General features: G+C 39.2%; 1 protein-coding gene across 5 annotated transcripts in view; it reads right to left on the bottom strand.

Moving 5' to 3' along the window:
- The window catches only part of EXOC1 (exocyst complex component 1), a 52363-nt gene extending 34762 nt beyond the window's left edge, over window positions 1-17601 (bottom strand). For all 5 annotated transcript variants that reach the window (XM_043447791.1, XM_043447790.1, XM_043447793.1 and 2 more), the window contains exons 1-5: window positions 17435-17601; window positions 12385-12518; window positions 8794-8924; window positions 4989-5148; window positions 167-354 (exon numbers count right to left, since the gene is read on the bottom strand). In XM_043447791.1, coding sequence (XP_043303726.1) covers window positions 167-354; window positions 4989-5148; window positions 8794-8924; window positions 12385-12508 — 603 coding nt within the window. In that variant the 5' untranslated portion in view covers window positions 12509-12518; window positions 17435-17601. The remainder of the gene's footprint in view (window positions 1-166; window positions 355-4988; window positions 5149-8793; window positions 8925-12384; window positions 12519-17434) is intronic.
- Window positions 17602-22646: the final 5045 nt, after the last annotated feature.

Here is a 22646-nt window from a genome sequence, read left to right as displayed (position 1 = left end):
ACAGGAATGGTTCTGTCTTTGGACCAAGGACAGTGAAAGACAGAGGGAGGGCAGCTGGTAATGCACTTCTGGGGAAAGACAGCAACAATCACACTGCCTAGGTGAGCATCACCAGTGTCCTCAGTTTACCACACATCACTAGTCACACGTTACAAGAAAGGCTTACCCCATCTAACACCTGCAGCTCTCTGGACAACCTTTCTGCAAAGGCCTCCGCATTGGAAATTGCATATTCACAGCCTTCCATCATTATCTCAATATCCTGCTCTTCTCTTGCATTTAACTCTTGGTATTCATCCACTGCCTCTTCGTCACCTCCTGTCACACTCTGATTTTCTCCACTTGGAACAGATTCTTAAAAGAGGGTAAAAATTTAAAATAAGGTAGTAAAAAACTAGGAAGTACAACAGCATTGTACTTATAGGTAAGGTCAGTTATAAGCACAGGTCACATTTAGTGGCTGAAAAATAGGAAAAAAATGATTCAAAATATATGAAAAAAAACTTATTTTTATGAAGAACCGCATACGTTAACATAATGTCTATTATAACAAAAGCATGCAGTCTAATTTATTGACTTGTGTTAAAACAGGCCTTAGTCACACTTTCCCAAAACATAATTAAACTATAAAACAAATATAAAACTGGAAATGAAACACGTGTACAAGCCTAACCTTTTTTTTTTTCCTACCTGAGATAACTGTTGCTCTAATACAATAATGCTTATGAATTCAGGACACATGAGAAACAATTTGCTTTCCTTTTTTTCCCAGGTAACACCTTCTTCTGTTATTTTTGTTCATTTTGTCTTTGTTATGTTTTGTGTTTTCCTCCAAATAACTTTCAATTGAAATTTTTAAAACGCATCTACAATTCATAATTTATTTTGGGCAATGAAAATATTAACTGAACTTTCCATTTCTCTCTGTAAAAATTTTTCACATGTGTTTATAAAATTTCTAAGGATCAGCTAATAGAAACTTTCTCAATATCTGTATAGTAAGAACAACATCATGGCTGTGTAAAACTACAAAAATTTCAGCTGTCTTCCTGCTTCAAAACAAAAGACCAGGAGGTCAGGAATGAGATGCTTTCTAGATAAATGTTTCAGTTCACTTTCTGGAAAGAACAGACTCAGCATATGGGATTTTATATAAATCTTGAGATGGAGAGATAAAATGAAAAAAATAATTTTACCCTTAAATGAACCTAAGTTACTGATTTTCAACAATTCACAGGACACGATTTAAAACACAAATTCCAAGTGTTTTAGATATTCATTATTTTGTATGAAAATGAGAATCTACATTCAGCATGACTTGACATATGTTAACTTGTCCTTGAACAAAACACACCTAATTCAAAGTAACAAATGATTTACTCTTAAGAATGCTAATTAGGCAGGTTTAGATAACATGCCAGAAAAAAAGGAGGGGCTAAAACTTTCGGCACAGGCAATTACAGACTGCAGTACACAAACACAAGTCCCTTAGAGCAGCATCTCCCAGCTCCCAGTCCTTTCCAACAGTCACTCTGGAAATGTTAAAAGTGTTTTGTGTGCAGCATTTTAGCCACTAGGGGGCAGGGGACGCCCAGATCATTCTTCACAGCTCCTTACACAAGTAAACATTTAAAATAAACAAATATTTTAAATGATCATAATTGTTTCATGAGTATTTTCTCTTCCATAAAACAGTTCTTTGGAAGTCAATAATGAATACTATCATTAATTATTTTTATTAGCATATGGATTTTGTTGTAATACACTTTTCCCTGCACACAATTTCATAAAATATCCAACCAACAGTAAAGAACAATGGCAAGTAATAAAAATATATGGAATAGAATAAGAAGAAAAGGTGTTACGCACCTTCTGTAACTTTAGGCAGTTCTGGAGAGTAAAAAGGTATGAAAAAAGCAGAGGAAAGTAAGCAAAGAATATTAGCTGGGTAGAAATGTACACAGGTTTAAATATTAAAAATACTACCCACATCTCATTTGTACTTCATGCTAAATTAAAGCTTAAAAGACAATGTCAAATACAACTACCAGTTGGAAATATTCATAAGAAGCTAAATTTCCAGAGTTCATTTTTCTTATTAATTTTCTGACAGTGACTAAAAATACATTTATCTTTCTATTTTCTCTTAGTAACATACAGTACTGCCGAGACCTTGGAGGAGAAAACTGGAAAACAGATTACTTCCTGGGCATTATTTTTAGGTCAGTTGTGACTCATGCATTTAGTCTAGTTATTTTCACTCAAGACCCAAAACCTTTACCCAGACACTCCCTCACAATGGATTAGTCATAAAACATTGTTAGAAAGGACAAAATGGAAGCAATTTAAAAAAACACACAGGATATCAGTTCAAGCTGGCTCTTAAGAATTCAAGTCAAAGATTAAATAAAAAAAAAATCTGGCTGTAAGAATGAAAAAGAAAAGGCCAAACAAAATCTTCTAACTTAACCTGTTAACAAAGCCCTGTTTTAAAAATATTCTACCAAGAAGCCCCAGTTACTAGCATGAACATTCAGTTGTCACCAATGAAAACTACTAAAGCTGTTACTGCAATGAACAGTCTTACTTGAATGATTATTTAGCTCTTAAAAGGAAATGGTGATAATTTCTCATTTGTTTTCTAACATAACCCAAAGCTTAGAGACTTAAAAAAAAAAACAACCAGTGGCCATTATTTTAAAGTCCAGTAAAACATTAAACTAGTTTATAGTCATTAATAAAACTACTATATAAACTCAATTAAATCAAAGCAGTAGCTACTGATATATAGAAAGTGATTTTCAAAATGAGATACTTAAGGATCTTAGTATTCTTAAAATTGATCTCAATTAGGTTAATGTTTATAAAAATGTCTACACCTTTGCTTAAGGCTCTGAAAAATTAAATGTCTTTTCTTTTTTTAAAGCTAGTCACATTATTCTCAAAAAACAGCAATACTCTTTTTATTGATTTTGGTGCTATTCCTCAATGAGATAAATACAGGTAGAGTATGTATTTTCCCATATATACTGGTTTAAAATACATTTTAGGCAATAAGTAACAACTTGAAATATATAATATTTGAAAATGGAACAGAAAACTTATGGATCATTCACTGATCAGAATGTTCAATCCTGAAATGCTGAAAAAGAAAAAAAAATTAAACAGCTCAGCTGGTAAAGAATCTGACTGCAATGCCAGAGACCCCGGTTTGATTCCTGAGTCAGCAAGATCTGCTGGAGAAGGGATAGACTACCCACTTCAGTATTCTTGGGCTTCCTTGGTGGCTCAGCTAGTAAAGAATCTGCCTGCAATGTGGGAGACCTGGGTTGGATCCCTGCGTTGGGAAGATCCCCTGGAGAAGGGAACGGGTACCCACTCCAGTATTCTGGCCTGGAGAATTCCATGGACTGTATGGTCCATGTGGTTGCAAAGAGCTGGACACGACTAAATGACTTTCACTTTCACTCAGAGCACATTAAGCTATTATTCAAGGCATGGAAAATCACCATAAATTCCTTAAAGGTCACCAGAGGCTAACGCTGGCGAGATGGCAGCCCCGAGATCTTGGACACGAGGCCAGCCCCAACGCACAGTGGAGTGCAGGGCCCCCGCCGGTTCCAAGCCTCAAGCCCGAAAGCTGTAAGGGGCACACTAATTAACAAGTGATGGTCAAGAATGCTACATTTAAGGAGAGAAAGATAGGCGGCCGAGCAACAAAGGAATTAAGTAAAACAAAATGGAGAAAGGACAGAGGCCAGCAGTTAAGCCAAACAACAGTCTGAAACACTTGAAGTTGACATTTTTATAGGTCAGAATGGTTGAATATTGGCAATTTCAGATGTTTCAACTTGACAGAACAGAAGCCTCTATTTTTAAGTACTAATATACAACTTAGGACAAATCTTTCTAACATATAACTTAGGACAAATCTACTTATTTTCTTCCCCTTAGTAAAGAGGGGCTACAACTCTGTCCACCTGCTGCTACTTCAATTATTTTCCTTGAGATGAGGAATACAACAAATTGTATCTGCAAGGCACACAGAACCATCTTCTCACAACATGTGTGCCCTTATAAAAGAAATTTTAAAGATACAGAAAAAAAAACACCTCATTGTACATTTTCAATAACAGTAGAGTTTTTGTCTTATAATACAAAATAATCCCTAGTGATATTCCTGAAGATGTATGATCTAAAATACCTTAATTTATTTCATGTCTAAGGACTTTACCCTATATAACAGAATAATAATCACTAATATACAATTGAGTACTTACACAGCTTTGGCACTGTTCTCATCATGTTCATATATTAAGTAATTTAACCCTTACAATACTCTTATGGAGTTGATACTATTATCTCTGTTTCTGAGATAAGAGAAATTGAAACAAAGAGTAAACCAAGGTCACAAAACTATAGTAAGGGACAAAACCAAGATTTGAATCCAGGCAGTCTGACTCCAGACTTGTATTCTTAAATACTACACCTATATACTACACAAAAATACAGCTATAAAGATATTCATCTCAGAGTTGTTTAAAATAAGCAAAGATTGTAAAACTTTTAAAAAGAGACTAGTTAAAAAATATCCAATACATTGTATATCCAATACAATGGAATACTATGGTGCCATTAAAAATACTGTTCAGTAAATGTTTAATAACATGGAAAATGTTCACGACACATTATATGAAAAAGAATGGGAGGTAACAACGTAAATTTATTTAAAAACAAGTATTTAAATATGCATAGAAAAAAAAGACTAGAAGAACATCTAACAAAATGTTAACAGTAGTTATATTTCAGGATTAAGTTTATTAAGTGACTGAATCAATTTTCTATAACAAATAAGCATCACTTCTGCATAAGGAAAATTATTTTTTAAAAAAGATATTTCAGAGTTTTAATTACTTTGAAGAATGCCAAATTATATATTCACTTACAGATATACTTTATTTTACATATACATTTTTATTTAACTTTACCTTCCAGAAGCTGTGAGCTAACATTGACAAAATCAATTTTCTTCCGAAGATATCGCTGATTCAATTTCCAAATGCATGAAATAAATGCATTCTTTTCAGCAGTGCTGCTGGCAACCCATTTATATATTTTTTCAAAATGTAAATCAAATTCAGGATTTTCCTGCAATAAAAATACACAATATCTATAATTCAATAAAACAAAAAGCTGAAGCTGTTGTTGGAAACAAAAATCACCATTAAAAATCAACTAAGTAACTTGTAGAAAATGGTTTAGAAAATTCAACTTATAGCAAAAATTTATTTGCCTCCCAAAAGAAGCTGAATTAAAAACAACATAGTTGGCAATTTCCCTTCTATATCCCTTAGGTCTATACGTGAAAGTACAGGATGTCTACTTAACGGCAGGTGTTTCAGCTCCCTAATTTATAAGATGACAATGGTGTTGAGTTTTGATTTTTCTTTTTAAATTGCCTTTTGGGGTTTCAGAGTTACACTTTTTCTTTAATAATGTGCTATTATTCATAACTGTGATTTGACACTAATTCCTTATAACATATGAGAAAAAATACAATTTATATCTGAGTGTGGTTTCCAAGAACACATGAGGCGGAAACGAGGGACTGCTCCTGATCAATTCTGAAAACACAGAATAATTAAGAGTGTTTCAAAAGTAAAAAGTACTGGTGGCCTTATTTTAATGAAAAAGAAGTTCAATTGATGTGAGAGAACTGCAGAAAAATTATTACATAAATAATTTCATGCCTTGATATTCTCCCTTGAATGCAGAACTACTTGATTACTATATAAAAAATGAAAACACATAGATGTATACTTTTCTTCACATCTAAGGAATTAAAAAATAGTCTCAAATGTTTTTAATGTCCTGTAGAAGGCTAATCATACATTCCATTAGTTTAAAGTGTTGTTTAGGGGGGTAAAATATAAATAAAGACCACAAACATGGAAGAAAAGTGATACCAGACTTTTATTATGAAGATCTGAGATAATTTAATGATTAAGACTTGACATATTACAGTAGGATGGTTGTATTAATTAATTTATAGCTCAATAAGCAGAACTAAAATGACAAGAGATTAAAAACTTTCATTTACAATGAAAAAGTAATTGTAATAAATTGTTGCAGTCACTATGAAAAACAGTATGGAGGTTCCTCAAAAGACTAAAAACAGAGTTGCCATATGATCTAGCAATCCCATTCCTGGGCATGTATTGGACAAAACTATAATCTGAAAAGATACACGCATCCCAATGTTCTCTGTAGCACTATTCACAATAGTCAAGACATAGAGACAACCTAAATATCCACCAACAAATGAATGGATAAGATGACATGGTACATATATACACTGAAATACTACTCAGCCATAAAAAAGAATGAGACAATGCAATTTACAACAAATGGATGCAACTAGAGACTGTCATACTAAGTGAAGAAAGTCAGAGAAGGACAAATACCATATATCATTTATATATGGAATACAAAACATGACACAAATGAACTTATCTGCAAAAGAGAAAGAGACTCACAGACACAGAGAACAAACTTGGAGTTGCCAAGGGGAAGGAAAAGTGGGCGGGGGGGACATGTTGGGAGTCTGGGATTAGCAGATGCAAACTATATATATATATATAGAGAGAGAGAGAGAGAGAATGAATAAACAAGGTCCAACTGTATAGCACAGGGAACTGTATTCAATATCCTGTGATAAACTATAATGGAAAAGAATATATATATATATGTCTAACTGAATCCCTTTGCTGTAGAGCAGAAATTAACACAACATTGTAAATCAACGGTACTTCAGTAAAATACACTTTAAAAAAAAGGTAATCTATAAAGAAATCTAACAGTCTTGGCAACTAACACGAAACTTGATGGGAAATGACCTCTTCCCCGGGAATATTTCCCATAATGCCATAAAAGAAGCTGAGTGCTCCAGCACCAACACTCACACAAATCAATGTGTGATGCTAAATGGCTGTTAGGCTGTGTATAAAATTTTTATGTTTTATATCCATATATAGCATACACATACGAAGGTGCTTGCATAAAATGAAAAAAAAAAATCCATTAAGCAAGTCAGCAATGAGGTGTCAGCTGAGGAACGTATTCAAATAAGCATTCAGCAATGTTAGTGAATTACACAAGTCAATGGGCTTATGAAATGTAAAACTATTGAAGAGAAGAAAGCTTTTTAATCAAGGTGAGTTTCTAAAAAGCCCTTAAAGTATTTTGTCTTAAACAGAAAATCTTTCCTCTTGATGCTTCCCATGTTAACAGAAATTATTATATAATGCAAAGTGTTTTAAAAAATCTCATTTTCATGTTCTTTTCAAATACATACACATGCACCCACACTCAAAGCACCTGTCAGACACCGTTTTCCACATTCCACATTTTTTAAAAAATTGGGTGCTTTGTAGGAATGAACAAAGGCCCAGTTTCCCTAAAATACTTAAAGAGGCATTCTCTCCACTTTGAAAGAAATCACAACTCCACAGATACGCAGGACTCTCCTAAACTTGTTTTTGTCTCTTTAAAAAATTTGTTTGCACCTGACTCAACTGCTTGTCATTCTGTCCAGCTTTTAGATCCTCAGAGGTCTGAATCAGGGTCAGCCTAAAACCAGACTTGTATTTTATCAGACTGCTCTACAAAGGCAGAGCTTTTCACTCCCCTGTGCCTTTTGAATCAATGTAAGGACCTGAAGAGCTCACTCAAAGGGCACCTGCAGTTCCAGTACTGTAAGCCTTGCCCCATCCACAGTACGGAGGATATGCTGCAAGGCACCTCTGGGAGGGCCCGTGGGCTGCAGAGGAAGACGAGGGCAGGCTTAGAGAGGCTGAGGAGGAGGAGGAGGCACATGCTTTAACCTGAGAGCTCTACTTGACTTCTTTTTTTTTTAATTTAAGGGGTACAGCTGTGAAGAGCCTTGAACTGTCAGGAATAAAGGTGCTCCTTTATCATGATTATATTATTCAACCTTCTTGGAATTTGAGAGTGACTTAAGCGAAAGGTGTGATATCTTATTTCTTTAATATCTTACATTTTATTCTTTCTGGAGAAGGAAATGGCAGCCCACTTCAGTACTGTTGCCTGGAAAATCCCATGGACAGAGGAGCCTGGTGGGCTACAGTCCATGGGGTCGCAGAAGAGTTGGGCACGACTTAGTGACTTAACAACAACTGTACTCTTTAAAGTCCTCAGAATAAGGGGTGTAACTCAGCGCCTTCACTTGAGCCACGATGTTCAAACCACGGCTTCACAGGGCCAGCTCAGCTGCCTCAGCCAATGATTCTGCATTAATTTGTGAGGGCTACCTGAGGAAGATTCACTTTGATTATACTTTACGTGATTTTTTTTTCTTTTTTCTTTTTTTATGTGATTTTGAATAAGGTTTTACCAAAACAATGATTTTTTTAAAAACTCACACTACAAACCACTTTAAAATCCATACTAATTCACGGATTCTATACTAAGTATTCCTAATCTAAACAAAGAAATGTACAGTCAAGGTTATTTTGCTCTAATTATGTAGCTTATGAACAAACATAACTGCAGCTCAAAAAAACCCACAAACAATGAAACAAGCTTACATATTTACTTATTTTCAGTAGCCTGAGACTGAGAAGTGGGAGAATGGAAGGCTGGACCATACACTGTAGTCTAATTCAAGGTTAGGTGGTGAACCACTGGGTCACAAAATAAGTTTAGATCATCTTAGAAGTCAATATACTATGTTCTAAAATGAAAGACATGTCAAAGAAAAAAAGAAAAACATACTTTAATAGCATCCTTGGCATCTACCACAGCCAGGTCTCGAAGGGCCCAAGCAATCTGCCTTTTGTAGAAATCTCCTTTATCAGATTTCTTGACTTTGACCACCTTCACCTGTACAGGGCGTTCAGTTGTCACTGTTGAATAAAACATACACTTTCATTAGAGACTTTATTCATTTCCTCATTCTTCATTCATTCATTCATTGCAAACAGCTGTCAAATGCCTGGTGTTGTTTAGTCGCTAAGCGGTCTCTGACTCTCTGCGACCCTCATGGACTGTGTAGCCTGCCAGGCTCCTCTGACCATGGGATGTCCTGGGCAAGAATACTTTAGTATGTTGCCATTTCTTTCTTTCTCCAGGGGATCTTCCTGATGCAGGGACTGAATCTGTGTCTCCTGCATTGGCAGGCAGATTCTTGACTGCCACCACATGATACTAAAGTAGGAATAGTATTTCATAACAAATGCTATGACTGAGGAATACACACATTACTAAAAGAATCTAAATCAGACTACAGGGTCAGAGGGAGATTCCTTAAGAAGTAAAACTCTTAAAACTCAACAATAAGAAAAAATATTCTGATTAAAAAAAGGGCCAAAGACCTTGACAGACATCCAGCCAAAGAAAATATACAGATGGTACATAAACATATGAAAAGATGCTCCACATCATTTCTCATGGGGAAAATGCAAATTAAAACAATAGGGAGATACCACTACACACCCACTGTTGCTTAGTCACTAGTCGTGTCTGACTCTATGTGACCCCACAGCCTGTGGCCCGCCAGGCTCCTCTGTCCATGGGATTTCCCAGGCAAGAATACTGGAGTGGGAGGTCATTTCCTGCTTAGAATGGCCAAAATCCAGAGCACTGACAAGACCAAACACTTGTGAGGATGTACAACAACATGTACTGTCACCTACTGATGGTGGGAACTGAAAATGGTATAGTCGCTTTGGAAGACAGTTTGGCAATTTCCTAACAAAACTAAATGAACTCATACCATACAGTCTAGCAATCATGTCCCATAGTATTTACCAAAAGAATCTGAAAACATGTCCACACAAAAACCTGCACACGGATGTTTATAGCTGCTTTGCTCAAAACTGACAACCTGGAAGCAACCAAGATGTCCCTCAGTAGGTGAATGGTAAGTAAACTGTGGTACATCTGGACAATGGAATGTCATGTGGTGCTAAAAACGAGTAAGCTGTAAGCCATGAAAACCAGTGGCGGTAACTTAAATGCATATGACTAGATGAAAGAAACCAGTCTGAGAATGCTACGTACTATTTGATTCCAATTACTATTTGGTCTTCTGGAAAAGGCAAAACTATGGGGACAGTAAAAAGATCAGTGGTCACCAGGAATTGGGGAAGAGATGAACATGCAGAGCAGAGAGAATTTTTAGGGCAGTGACAATACTCTATGACATTATAATGACAGATATATGTCATTATCCATTTGTCCAAACCAACACCAAGACTGAACCCTAAGGTAAACTATGGACTTCGGGTGATTATAATTTGTTAATGTAGGTTTATTTTTGGTGACAAATGTGACACTGTGGTGAGTGGTGGAGAAAAGCTATGCATGTAAGGGTAAAGGTATAAGTGGGAATTCTCTGTACCTTCCTCTCAATATTCTTGTAAACCTAAAACTGCTCTAAAAAAAAAATAAAGTCTTAAAATGTATTAATGCTAACAAGAATTATCATTTATGATGGTATAAAAAAATCTAGGAATAAATAAATACCTAGGAGTAAATACAACACATGTGCAAAAGCCTTTAAAATTATAAAACTTACTTAAAGTCTTTTAAACTATAATCCTTGTTGAAAGGCATTAAAGACCAAGAGAACCACACCATATGCATGAACAAGAAGATTTTATATAAAAATGCACATTCTCTCCAAAGTGAACTACAGATTCAAAACAATTCCAATAAAAATCCTAACAAAATTTGGAACATGACAGGTTGATTATAAAATTTAGATAGAACAATGAAATACCCACAAGACAACATTAAAAACCAGATATAAGAAAGGGCCCAGAAAAAAACAAACACATCACTACAAACATGGACACAGGTAAATCAAAGACTGAAATATGAAAGGTAAAATTATAAAACTTGTAGACGGTAATACAGGAGAATACTTTTAAGAGCTTCCCTGGTGGCTTAGACGGTAAAGAATCCGCCTGCAATGCAGGTGACCTGGGTTTCATCCCTCGGTAGGGAAGATCCCCTGGAGAAGAGAGTGGCAACCCACTCCAGTATTCTTGCCTGGAGAATCCCATGGACAGAGCAGCCTAGTGAGCTACAATGCACGGGGTCACAAAGAGTCAGACACGACTGAGCGACTCACACACGACATGACACATGACAGGGGAGGGAAGGACATCTTAAACAAGAGACAAAAAGGCCGTAAGTGGTCAGATAAACGATCAGATTGACTAATCTGATTTCATTAAAATTATGTCATCAAAAGGCATCTTAAAACGAGAAACCACAAGCCACAAACCAGGATGCATATAACCAACAAATTAGCACCCACATTATATAAAGACCTCAAAGAATCAACCAACCGAAAAGGACAACCAATACAGTAGAAAAATGAACAGAAGGCTTAAACAGGCAAATTTAGGCAATAAATGACTGACAAATTCATGAACAGAGACGTAATCTCATTTTTATTTAGGGAAATACAGTTTAAAACCACAATGAGATTCTATTTCACACTCGCCAGATTGGAAACAATTGACAGTCTGTCAAAACCCAGTGTCAAAACCAAGTTTAGAGTAAGATGTGGAGAACCCAAAATACACACTGCCTGTGGGAGTACAATCAGTACAACTACTTTTGAAAATAATCTGTTATTATAGTGTTGAACATTCACATGCCCGTGACCCAGCAATCTCATACTTAGCTATCTACCCCAGAAAATTCTTGCCTACATACTGGCAGACAAGGACAAACATGTTTTGTTGCCTGAATAGCAAAACCTGGAGACAAATCTCCTGGTCATCACTAGTGGGATGGGTAAGTAAACAGCTGTACTCTCAGAATAGAACACTACATAGCAATGGAAATAAAAGACTTACAGCCATGGGAGAAAAACAGAGGTAACACTCACTAACATGAACCTACTGATGAGTGGAAGTCACAAATGAATACATGTGTTACAATTCAACTTATGCTCAGTTTAAAGCAAATCTGATAATATATTATTTGAGATTACAAACATATGTGGCAAAATGATAAAGAAAAGCAAGGAAACAGTAAATCAAAACTCAGGATACTTGTTACCTCTTAATGAGGGAGGAAAGGGAATGGGAGCAGGGCAGGGTACACAAGCGACTTCAAAGGTAACGGTAATATTCCTTTTATTCTGGGTGGTGGCTACACAAGTGTTCATACCTTTATAAGTTATGGAAGTGCTTTTGTATCTTTTTAAGATTTAATTAAAGACAACTGAAAAAAATGAATTTGCTGGCCCAACAGTTTTTCCAATCATAGAGACAATGAGAATATTTTATAAACAACCAGGAAATGTCTCCAAGGAATAAAAGAAATCTTTCCTTATTAAATACTCACCCGTGGCACATAAAAAACAGTTCTTTTTCTTTTTTCCTGCCTTGCAGACATTGACAATACTCAGCAGGCGTTCGTCATTCGGAGTAAAAATGTCTCTTTGTAATGCATGCTTGATTGCTGTCATGCTTACTCAGCTGAAAAATTCAGAGTATAGATATTACACTCGTCAAAATCATTCTTCTTATATTGTTCCATTTAGGATTAGGAAAAGACCTTATTTATGGTTAATAAGCATGGGGGAGTAATTTCATACATTTGTACACTAACATCATAAAGATAAGACACTGTGTGTTTGGAAAAGAAATTAGAGAACCAGTATTATCAAACTCTAAGATCTTTGGAAGTGCTCACCAAATATTAAATATTTCTTAAAAAGATTTAAGAAAAATTAAAAGGCCCATTCCCAATATTTAAATATAAATTTCTTATATAAATAACTTTTACAACTCAACAACAAAAAAACAAATAACCCAATTAAAAACTGAGCAAAGAGTTTGGGAGACATCTCTCCAAGAAGACATATGAATGGTTAAAAATGACATGGAAAGATGCTCAACATCATTAGCCATTAGGGAATCATAAATGAAAACAATGTGATACCTACCAATTTACACCTGCTAGGATGGCTAAAATTAGAAAGACAAGTGTTGGTAAGGGAGCTCTCATATACTCCTGATGACTGTAAAATACTGCGGCTGCTCTGGAAAATAATTTGGTGGTTCCTCAAACAGTTAAATGTGAATTTACCACATGACCCAGCAATTCCACTCCTAGGTATATACTCAAGAGAACTGAAAATGTCTGTCCACACAAAAACACGCCCATAAACATCCACTGCAGCCTTATTCACAATAGCCCAAAGTGGAAACATCTCAAATGTCCTGGGGAACAACAAAATGAAATATATCCATACAGTGGCATATTATTTGGCCATAAAAAGGAGCAAAGTACTAATACATACTACTGACACACAGATGAATCCTAAAGACATTATGTTAAGTGAAAGAAATCAGTTGCAAAGGGCCACGTATTTCATGATTCCTTTTATATGAAATGTCCAGAGTAGACAAATCCACACAGACAGACTGATTTCTGGTTGCCAGGGGTGGGGGGCAAGCAGGCATAAGGAGTGACTGCTAATGTGTAAGGGCTTCTTTCGGGGATAATGAATATGTCCTTCAATTAGACAGTATTGATGGATGTATAACACTGTGAATATACTGAAAACCACTGAATTATATACTCAAAAAGGGTGAATTTTATGGTATATTAATTATATCTTTAAAAAGCTGTTGTTATAAAACAGTTTTCCACTCGTCTTCCTTTTCTCATCCATCTAATTCAGTGTCTTTTTTCAAATAGCAACTTAAATATTTTCAATTTTATTTGTTAAATGTACTGAATACATATTTGTGTGTGTGTGTGTGTGTGTGTATCACTATTTCCAATGCAGGTGTATAGTATTTAGTACATGTGAGCTGGCTTAGGAAATTAACTTCTACTTCTAACACTGTTTCTGTGGGAAAATGAAGGAATTATGAGTTTTAAATAAGTGACTTTAAATGTATTTTTATAATACAATGACTCTTTTGAAAGCTCCTCTATTTTACTCAATCTGTAACATTTCTATCTCTGCTCCAATTCAAAAAAATTGCTTTTCTCAGAAAAACCACATCTTCCCACTTCCATCCCTATTCCCCCTCATCTCAGCCTCCAGTCTTCTGATCTCCCCTTTCATCCTGTTCTCTTAGACCATCTGGCCTCTCCAAGCTTAATTTCCTTCCCAGTCTAGCCTGGAGGCAGTGTTTATTTCCATACACCCACATCATTCCTTTCAATGATTTTGCTCCATTTGTAGGCCAGTTCACCCTGCTCATCAATCTCCATAAACTGTCTTTTTTCTCTCCTTCTCCTGGGCTACCATCTAGCACTTAAGAAGGTCTCATATCCATGCCCACTGTACTCATTACAACTTTTAATTTTAAATTCAATCAATGCTAAACTTTCAATGCCGCTCAGCAATTCCTTAACACTTCCTTTGATGATCCCTCCTTCTGCTCCATCGGTGTTGCAAATCCTTTTTTTCTCCTTCAACCCCCAACTCTGTCAGTCTACTCCCTCTCTGCAGATGACTTCACCATCTACCCTGGAGAGAATATAAAACCATGAAGAGCAAGTTTCCCCAACTGCTTTCTTCTCCATCTTTCTACATTCCATTTTAACCTCCATTGTACCCATTATAAAATGTCTACGTTACTATCTCTTCACATGTTCTAGATCCTACCCATATGCTAAAAGCTCAACTCTATCCTTTGCCGAAGCCACGCTGGATACTGGCCAGTTTGCTTTTCTATCTCCAGGCTCTTGTTCATGCAATTTCTTTTTTCTCAAATTCTTTTCTCCCTGGGAAATTCCAATTCATCCTGCTAAAATATGACCTCTTTTGTGAAACAGTCACACACGCCAAAAAAAAAAAAAAAATCCCTTTCCTACTTCTCTAACATTTCCCCTCTACTCTGCTAGCACAGCACTTACAAACCATATTGTCCAGTTAGTTGTATTCTTTTCCCCATTAAGAACATTTCCTCGCAGGCAAGGCCTGTGTCTTATTCATCCTTATATTCCCAGAACTTGGCAAAGACATAGCAGACAGTTAATAAATTCACCAAAATAAAGGCACCAAATAATCTGACAGCTAAAGTATTTTGCTAATTTTCCTTCATCTACACATAATTTACCCACTCCAGTACTCTTGCCTGGAAAATCCCATGGATGGCGGAGCCTGGTAGGCTACAGTCCATGGGGTCCCAAAGAGTCGGACACGACTGAGCGACTTCACTTCACACATAATTTATCCTTTCTGGTCCTACTGCCAAGGTACAATCCAGGTTCACACCAACTACATCTATTTAACACCATAGCATCTGGTTACCTTTTTGCAAGCTTCCATAACCCCAAAATGCTCGGTAAATAATATTAAAACATACCTTTCATCATAATGTGCCCTTGCTCAACACTTTCCTAATGCTCCCAAAGACAAAACTTTCACTCCAAGCCCTCTGATCATTCCAGCCTTTATTTTATTTTTATTTTTTTTTTTTTATTTTTTTTTTATTAGTTGGAGGCCAATTACTTCACAACATTTCAGTGGGTTTTGTCATACATTGATATGAATCAGCCATAGATTTACACGTATTCCCCATCCCAATCCCCCCTCCCACCTCCCTCTCCACCCGATTCCTCTGGGTCTTCCCAGTGCACCAGGCCCGAGCACTTGTCTCACGCATCCCACCTGGGCTGGTGATCTGTTTCACCATAGATAATATACATGCTGTTCTTTCGAAACATCCCACCCTCACCTTCTCCCACAGAGTTCAAAAGTCTGTTCTGTACTTCTGTGTCTCTTTTTCTGTTTTGCTCATTCCAGCCTTTAAATCTTTGCTTAGGAGATTTTCTATGCAGAGGGTATCATCTACCCAAATCCTAACTACATTCCATAATTTACATGAACTTGATTCAACACAGACAATCCTAAAGGAAATCAGTCCTGAATGTTCAGTGGAAGGGCTGATGCTAAGCTGAAACTCCAATACCTTGGCCATCTGATGCAAAGAACTCCTTGAAAAAGACCCTGATGCTGGGAAAGGTTGAAGGGAGAAGAGGACGACAGAGGATGAGATGGTTGGATGGCATCACTGACTTGATGGAGATAAGTCTGAGCAAGCTCTGGGAGCTGGTGATGGACAGGGAATCCTGGCATGCTGCAGTCCATGGCGGTCACAGAGCTGAACAGGACTGAGCGAATAAAGTGAACTGATTCAATACATACCTTAATCCAAATTGATCTCTCAACTGCTATACCACTCACTGCATTTGTTAAACACCCAGCACTTACTGTCCAACTGGTTCATAAAGTCACAAGTTCCTGGATCTCAAGAACCCTCTTCAAGGGGCGGGGGGATGGCTGGGGGAGGAGGTGTTTTAGCAGTTTCATGTTCCTTCTTAGTAGGTACTAAACAAATACCTCTTGAGGAAATCTCAGCTGAATTATAAAAACTGGTTAAATGAATGAATGACTATTAGTGGCCAGCATCTATCATCTAGCCCCTCTTTGGTCAAAAGCAAGGACTGACAGTATGGTAAACGGTAAAAACAAGAGAGGAACTAGGCACAGTTGATAAAGGAGTTAGGCAGAATGAAAAGCACTACACGTTCAGCAAACACTGACGCCTACTAAGTGTCAGGCAAAATTCTAGGTTACCATGGTGAATATGACAGACATATCCACGAAGACAGGAAGATTCTTGCCTTCCACGGCATCTACTTTATAAAGATGGCGTGAGTAACTCTCCAGTGTTTACAGTACTTTTTTGGTTAAGTCAGTGAATAAATCATTAGAGGTTCTTTAGAATTATTTCCCAGGTATAAGAACCCATGTCTGACCACGTTCCAGAGGCAGTCAGCCACAATACTCTATGTCGGTCCTTGTTCCCTTAAATGCAGCCGGATCACTACAGGATGTGACAGATAACTTGCAACTAGCAGTGTCATGTGAGTGAGTGTGTGTGGGCAGTACCCTGTCTGCTATCCAGACACCTTAGTACATGGAGCCCTGAAGAGAACACGCCACTGCATGGCAACAGGGAAAGGCACTTAGGAGACTTAGAAAAAAACGAGGATTTGGACAAAGAAGGGGAAGGTACTGCCACGCCCTCCTCTCCTGGTCCAAGCCAAAGAACAAACTGTTCAAGACCGTTTCTCACGATGAAATCTGATTTTCATGGGCGGAACCGGAAAAGGATGTCAGGGCTGCCCTCCCAGCCCCCCAGGATAACAAGGGGTAACGGGATCCTCCCACCGGCCTCTCCCCCTTAGCCAGAAAGGCTGGGAAGAGAAGGAGGCCTTGACGGCGGAGGAAGCAGTACCCAGCCCCCGGCGCTGAGCCAGCAGGGGGACTGAGGAGCCGCCTCAGAACCTTGGCGTCCACCCCTCCTACGTTCATTTGTCCGCCGCCGCCAGGACCGCCCGGCAGCCGCGGCCGAAGGCTTACCGCAAGGCCGGACCGAGCCCGGCTGTGCCGAGGCGGGTCCTCCAAGACGGAGACCGGACAGGACTGGGGCGGCCACCGTTACTAAGATGAACCCCTCAGTTAAGCAGTGAACTGGGAAGCAGCCGTCCGGCCACCACTTCCCATATCCGGGCACGTGACACACCTCCCCGCCGGAAGTCGGTTGTGTTGAGACGGAAGCAGTCGCGGCTTTGGCCTTTGGCGAGGGGGTGGGATCAGGTCTCCCCGGAGGGGCGTGTCTATGACAGGCCGGGGCGGGCCTTGTCGCTGGAGAATGACTCCCGACCTGGGGGATTTGGAGTGCGTATTTCTTTCTCTAGAAGACTTATTTATTCAGCCATTTTCAACAGTTCACTTAAGAAGAGATCTGATCAAATGTTTTCTTTTTTGCACGCGTAAAGTTCAGTTAAATTTAGATCAGTTCAGCCGCTCAGTCGGTCGCTATGGACTTTGCGACCCCATGGACTGCTGCCCACCAGGCTTCCCTGTCCATCACCAACTCCCATGAGCTTGCTTAAACCGCATGTCGTTCGAGTCGGTGATTCCATCCAACCATCACATCCTCTGTCATCCCCTTCTCCTCCTGCCTTCAGTCTCTCCCAGCATCAGGGTCTTTTCCAGTGGGTCAGTTTTTCGCATCAGGTGCCAAAGTACTGGAGTTTCAGCTTCAACATCAGTCCTTCCAATGAACATTCAGGACTGATTTCCTTTAGGTGCGATCTCCTTGCAGTCCAAGGGACTCTCAAGAGTCTTCTCCAACACCACAGTTCAAAAGCATCAATTCCTCAGCACTCAGCTTTCTTTATAGTCCAACTCTCACATCCAAACATGACCACTGGAAAAACCATAGCCTTGATGAGAGGGATCTTTGTTGGCAAAGCAATGTCTCTGCCTTTTAATATGCTGTCTAGGTTGGTCATAACTTTCCTTCCAAGGAGTAAGCGTCTTTTAATTTCATGGCTGCAGTTACCATCTGCAGTGATTTTGGAGCCCCCCAAAATAAAGTCTCTCACTGTTTCCATTGTCTCCCCATCTATTTGCCACGAAATAATGGGACTGGATGCCATGATCTTAGTTTTCTGAATGTTGAGCTTTAAGCCAGCTTTTTCATTCTCCTCTTTCACTTTCATCAAGAGGCTCTTTAGTTCTTCACTTTCTGCCATAAGGGTGGTGTCATCTGCATATCTGAGGTTATTGATATTTCTCCTGGCAATCTTGATTCCAGCTTGTCTTTCATCCAGCCTGGCATTTCACATGATATACTCTGCATATAAGTTAAATAAGCAGGGTGACAATATACAGCCTTGACACACTCCTTTCCCAATTCGGAACCAGTCTGTTGTTCTATGTCCGGTTCTAACTGTTGCTTCTTGACCTGTATACAGATTTTCAGAAGTCAGGTAACATGGTCTGGTATTCCCATCTCTCGAAGAATTTTCCAGTTTGTTGTGATCCACACAGTCAAAGACTTTGGTGTAGTCAATAAAGCAGAAGTAGATGTTTTTCTCAAACTCTCTTGCTTTAAATCTAAATCTAGATACTTGCAGATTATAGCATGGAGAGTTTAAATGAGTTAAATCAGAATGGGGGAGGGGGAAGGAGGTATCTTGCTGGGGCCAAGATACCAGCACTTTTTTCTTCTTCTTTCTCTCTTAACTTTTTTTAGGCCCCACAGTATGCAGGATCTTCCTTCTCCAATCAGGGAAGGAACCTGTACCCCCTGGAGTGGAAGCATGGAGTCTTAACCACTGGACCACCAGGGAAGTCCCCACCAGCGCATTTAATATCTTTCAGGAAGAGTCTCATGTGGTGTAGAGATCCACTGATGTAGTGATGTTCACATTTTAAAATTGGTGTGTAGAGCAGCTTCTTGAGGGTCATCTGGAAGTTCTTTAGAAAATGCAGCTCTCAGGCTTACTTCAGATCTACTGAATGGTAATCTGTGTCTTAACAGGATGACACCTATGCAGGTGTAAGTTTAGGAAGCACAGATAATGCCAATGTTGTTGGTTGCAAGGCAAGTTATTTATTTAGTTCATATTCCTAGCACGTGTTTTATGCCAGGTACTCTGATGGAGATGTGGAGGTGATTTGATATGACTCTTACCCTGAAGAGGTTCATGGTATGGTAGGGCCAAATAAGATATACGTATAAATACATATAAAATAAGACAAAATAAATGACCAAGGAGAGATACAGGCCAGATAAATGTGTTGGTATTTCAAAGGAGTGATTTATTTACTTCAGCTCAGTACCATCCTTTGCAAGGGTTCTGCAGGAACCCTTTGGTGCAAGCATTTATTTATTTGAGAAACAGAGACACCTAAGTGCCAGGGATTGGAGAAACAAAGTCGGGGATCCCGCTGAGAAGGGGGTCTGTCTCTCCCACTGTCATTGGAGAGACAGAATTAAATAGATGGATAAATTACAGTCGAGTGTGGTAAACCAAACAATAAAAGTAGAAAAAAAAAAAAAGATGAAACACCATGGAAATGCAAAAGAGTGTGTAACTCACTCTTTCAAGATGGGTTCACTGAGAAAGGGACAAAATGAGATATGCAAAGTATCTTGCAGTGTGTATCTTATATCTGAAGATACAATTTGGTGGAAAAGTCTGCAGAAATAGTAGGGACCTGTTTGCTGCTGAGATCAATATACTCTGGTCAATACTACTTGAAATACTTTTCAGTTTCATTGAATGACTTCCCTTTTAAGAGCAGGATCTGATCTTTAAAAAGGCCTCTTGGGTCCTTCCTGTTCAGGCCCAGAACACTTACTCTGTGATCACTCTTTGTATGACAATTGCATGTGCTATTTTGTCCTGTTATTATTATTATTATTTTAACTTGTATGTTTACAGCTCTCTTCAGAGTTGGGAAGTGAATTGCCATTTCTCACTTCCTCTCCTGGAGTCCTCTCAAAGTGGAGGCACAGTATTTTATCTGGGGTTTTGATCCCAGGCAACAAGTGAGAGATGAGGGAGGGGAAGTAAAACAAGGAAGAGATAGAGGCTGTGTAAGGATGTTTGTTCAGTTGGTCGCCACCATGTCTGTTTTCTTGATCCTTTAGTACCTTCTGGAAAAGTCATGAGGTGAGTCTCAAAACTGTCCACTGAAACCAAGAGTGGGAGAAGCATTTATCTGTCAGCTCCGGTCTACCTTTGATCAAACATGAAGGCCCCTAGCCGTTAAGTACTCCACACTTCCCAAATGCACAGTTGTGAAGGTCAGGCTGACTCCCGCAGCAGAGAAGTCCTGAGGCAGGAAGGAGGAGGAGATGCGCTGCCATGGTGTACTTGCCCACAGTTCATCGGACTGTTTAGAGCAGGTTGCTGCAGCAGTGGTTGGAATGAGAGGCTGAAGGATTTGAAACGGTGACAGAAGATACACAGATGGTGTCCATTTCAGTCCAGTCTTTGTACCATTCATATCTGCTTGGCTGTTTGTTAAGTCTAGTCCTTTACAGTCCCCTTCAAGGTGAGGGACACCTGCAACCTCTGCAAAGACTTAACATAAGAGAGTTGGTGGAATAAACTTCAGTCCTTGCTGCTTCACTGATGCCAAGACTGTACTTGTTCTTAGGGGCTCCCCGCTCTACTCCCCATCCTTACCTCCCCTCACCCTTAGCCAGCGCATCACCTGATGTGAGGCAACCGGAACCTTCAGCCTTTGTTTCCCTCCCTCTTGTTGGGCCATGCTTGTGTGATTGCCTGTTCAACTTATCCCAGATAAAGTGAAGTCGCTCAGTCGTGTCCGACTCTTTGTGACCCCATGGACTGTAGCTTCCTAGGCTCCTCCCTCCATGGGATTCTCCAGGCAAGCATACTGGAGTGGGTTGCCATTTCCTTCTCCAGGGGATCTTCCTGACTCGGGGATTGAACCCAGGTCTCCAGCACTGCAGGCAGATGCTTTAACCTCTGAGCCACCAGGGAAGCCCCTTAGCTTCAACTCTGTTGAATTCTTTGGATTCCAGACTTACCCTCCCTACTGCTATTGTATAGCAACAATCCCAGATCCTTTGCTAGTCACAGTCGATTACTCCCACCAGCAGTCACTCCTCTGTTGCTGGCTGGACTACTATCATGAGAAACTCAAAGCAACCAAATGATAGGGAGTTTCAAGTTCAGTGAAGCCTCCTCCACCCAACCCCTCATGCTTGTGTTGGTGTTCAATTGCTAAGTCGTGTCCAACTGTTTTGTGACTCTTTTGCAAACTGTAGCCCACCAGGCTCCTCTGTCCGTGGGATTTCCCTGGCAAGAATACTAGAATGAGTCGCCGTTTCCTTCTCCAGGGGATCTTACTGACCCAGCGATCAAACCCACGTCTCCTGCACTGGCAGGAGAATTCTTTACCACTGAGCCACCAGGGAAGCCCCCACCCAACCCCTGGAGAGCTAATTAATATAATCCAGCAAAGCCTGGATTTGAGAGGCAGGAAACACAAATTCTGTGAGTCACTTGGAGTGATGATAAAATGGGCCAGTCCTGCTCCCATTCCAGGCTTTCCAGAGCTATGTCTTTAGCTATGTCTTTATTGGTTGATTGGAAGCATTTACCACATCAGAAGCTGGCTGCTTCTGAGTGATGAGGGATATGACCATATCAGTGGAGTCTATGGTCATGTGTGTATTGTCACTTTTTGTTATGGCTGTAAAATATATTCCTCGGTTAGGGTATCAGGAGTGCTATAATTCTGGTGATTGTGAATGTTGGCAGAGTCACTTCAGGCAAGAAAGACAAACCTAGGAGTCTCTGAATGTTTGTACATCAGGCCACTTCTCTCTAAAAACATGCGATGAAGCATACTGCCCTGAGCTCTGCCAACTGGCAAGATTTCCCTTCATCTTTGTTCTTTAAAGCCATCCCTGAGTGGGGCTTTGCACAGCCACAGTTCAGTTTTTCCTACACACCAACACATCCGTGAACCACACTTAAACTTTTCATTCTGAGATGGGGAGTTAGTTGTAGGGAGTCCCAGGAGGGCAGAGGAGTACGTTGAAGAAGAGGCGCCACTGCTATGGAAGTTCCCTGGAAGTCTGAGTCACCCTTTCGTGTAACTGACTTGTGTCTTCTGGACCTGCTCGGGCTCAGCCCTACACTGTTCATATTCTTCAACCAATTGCGGCTACACTCATGCACTTATGACGTCGTGGATCTGATAACATCCAGCTCATGATAGACAGCGCTAGTGTTCC

Source organism: Cervus canadensis, chromosome 26 (assembly GCF_019320065.1).
Source record: "Cervus canadensis isolate Bull #8, Minnesota chromosome 26, ASM1932006v1, whole genome shotgun sequence".
NCBI classification, from domain to species: Eukaryota; Metazoa; Chordata; class Mammalia; order Artiodactyla; family Cervidae; genus Cervus; species Cervus canadensis.
This window is presented reverse-complemented; position numbering and strand designations above follow the sequence as displayed.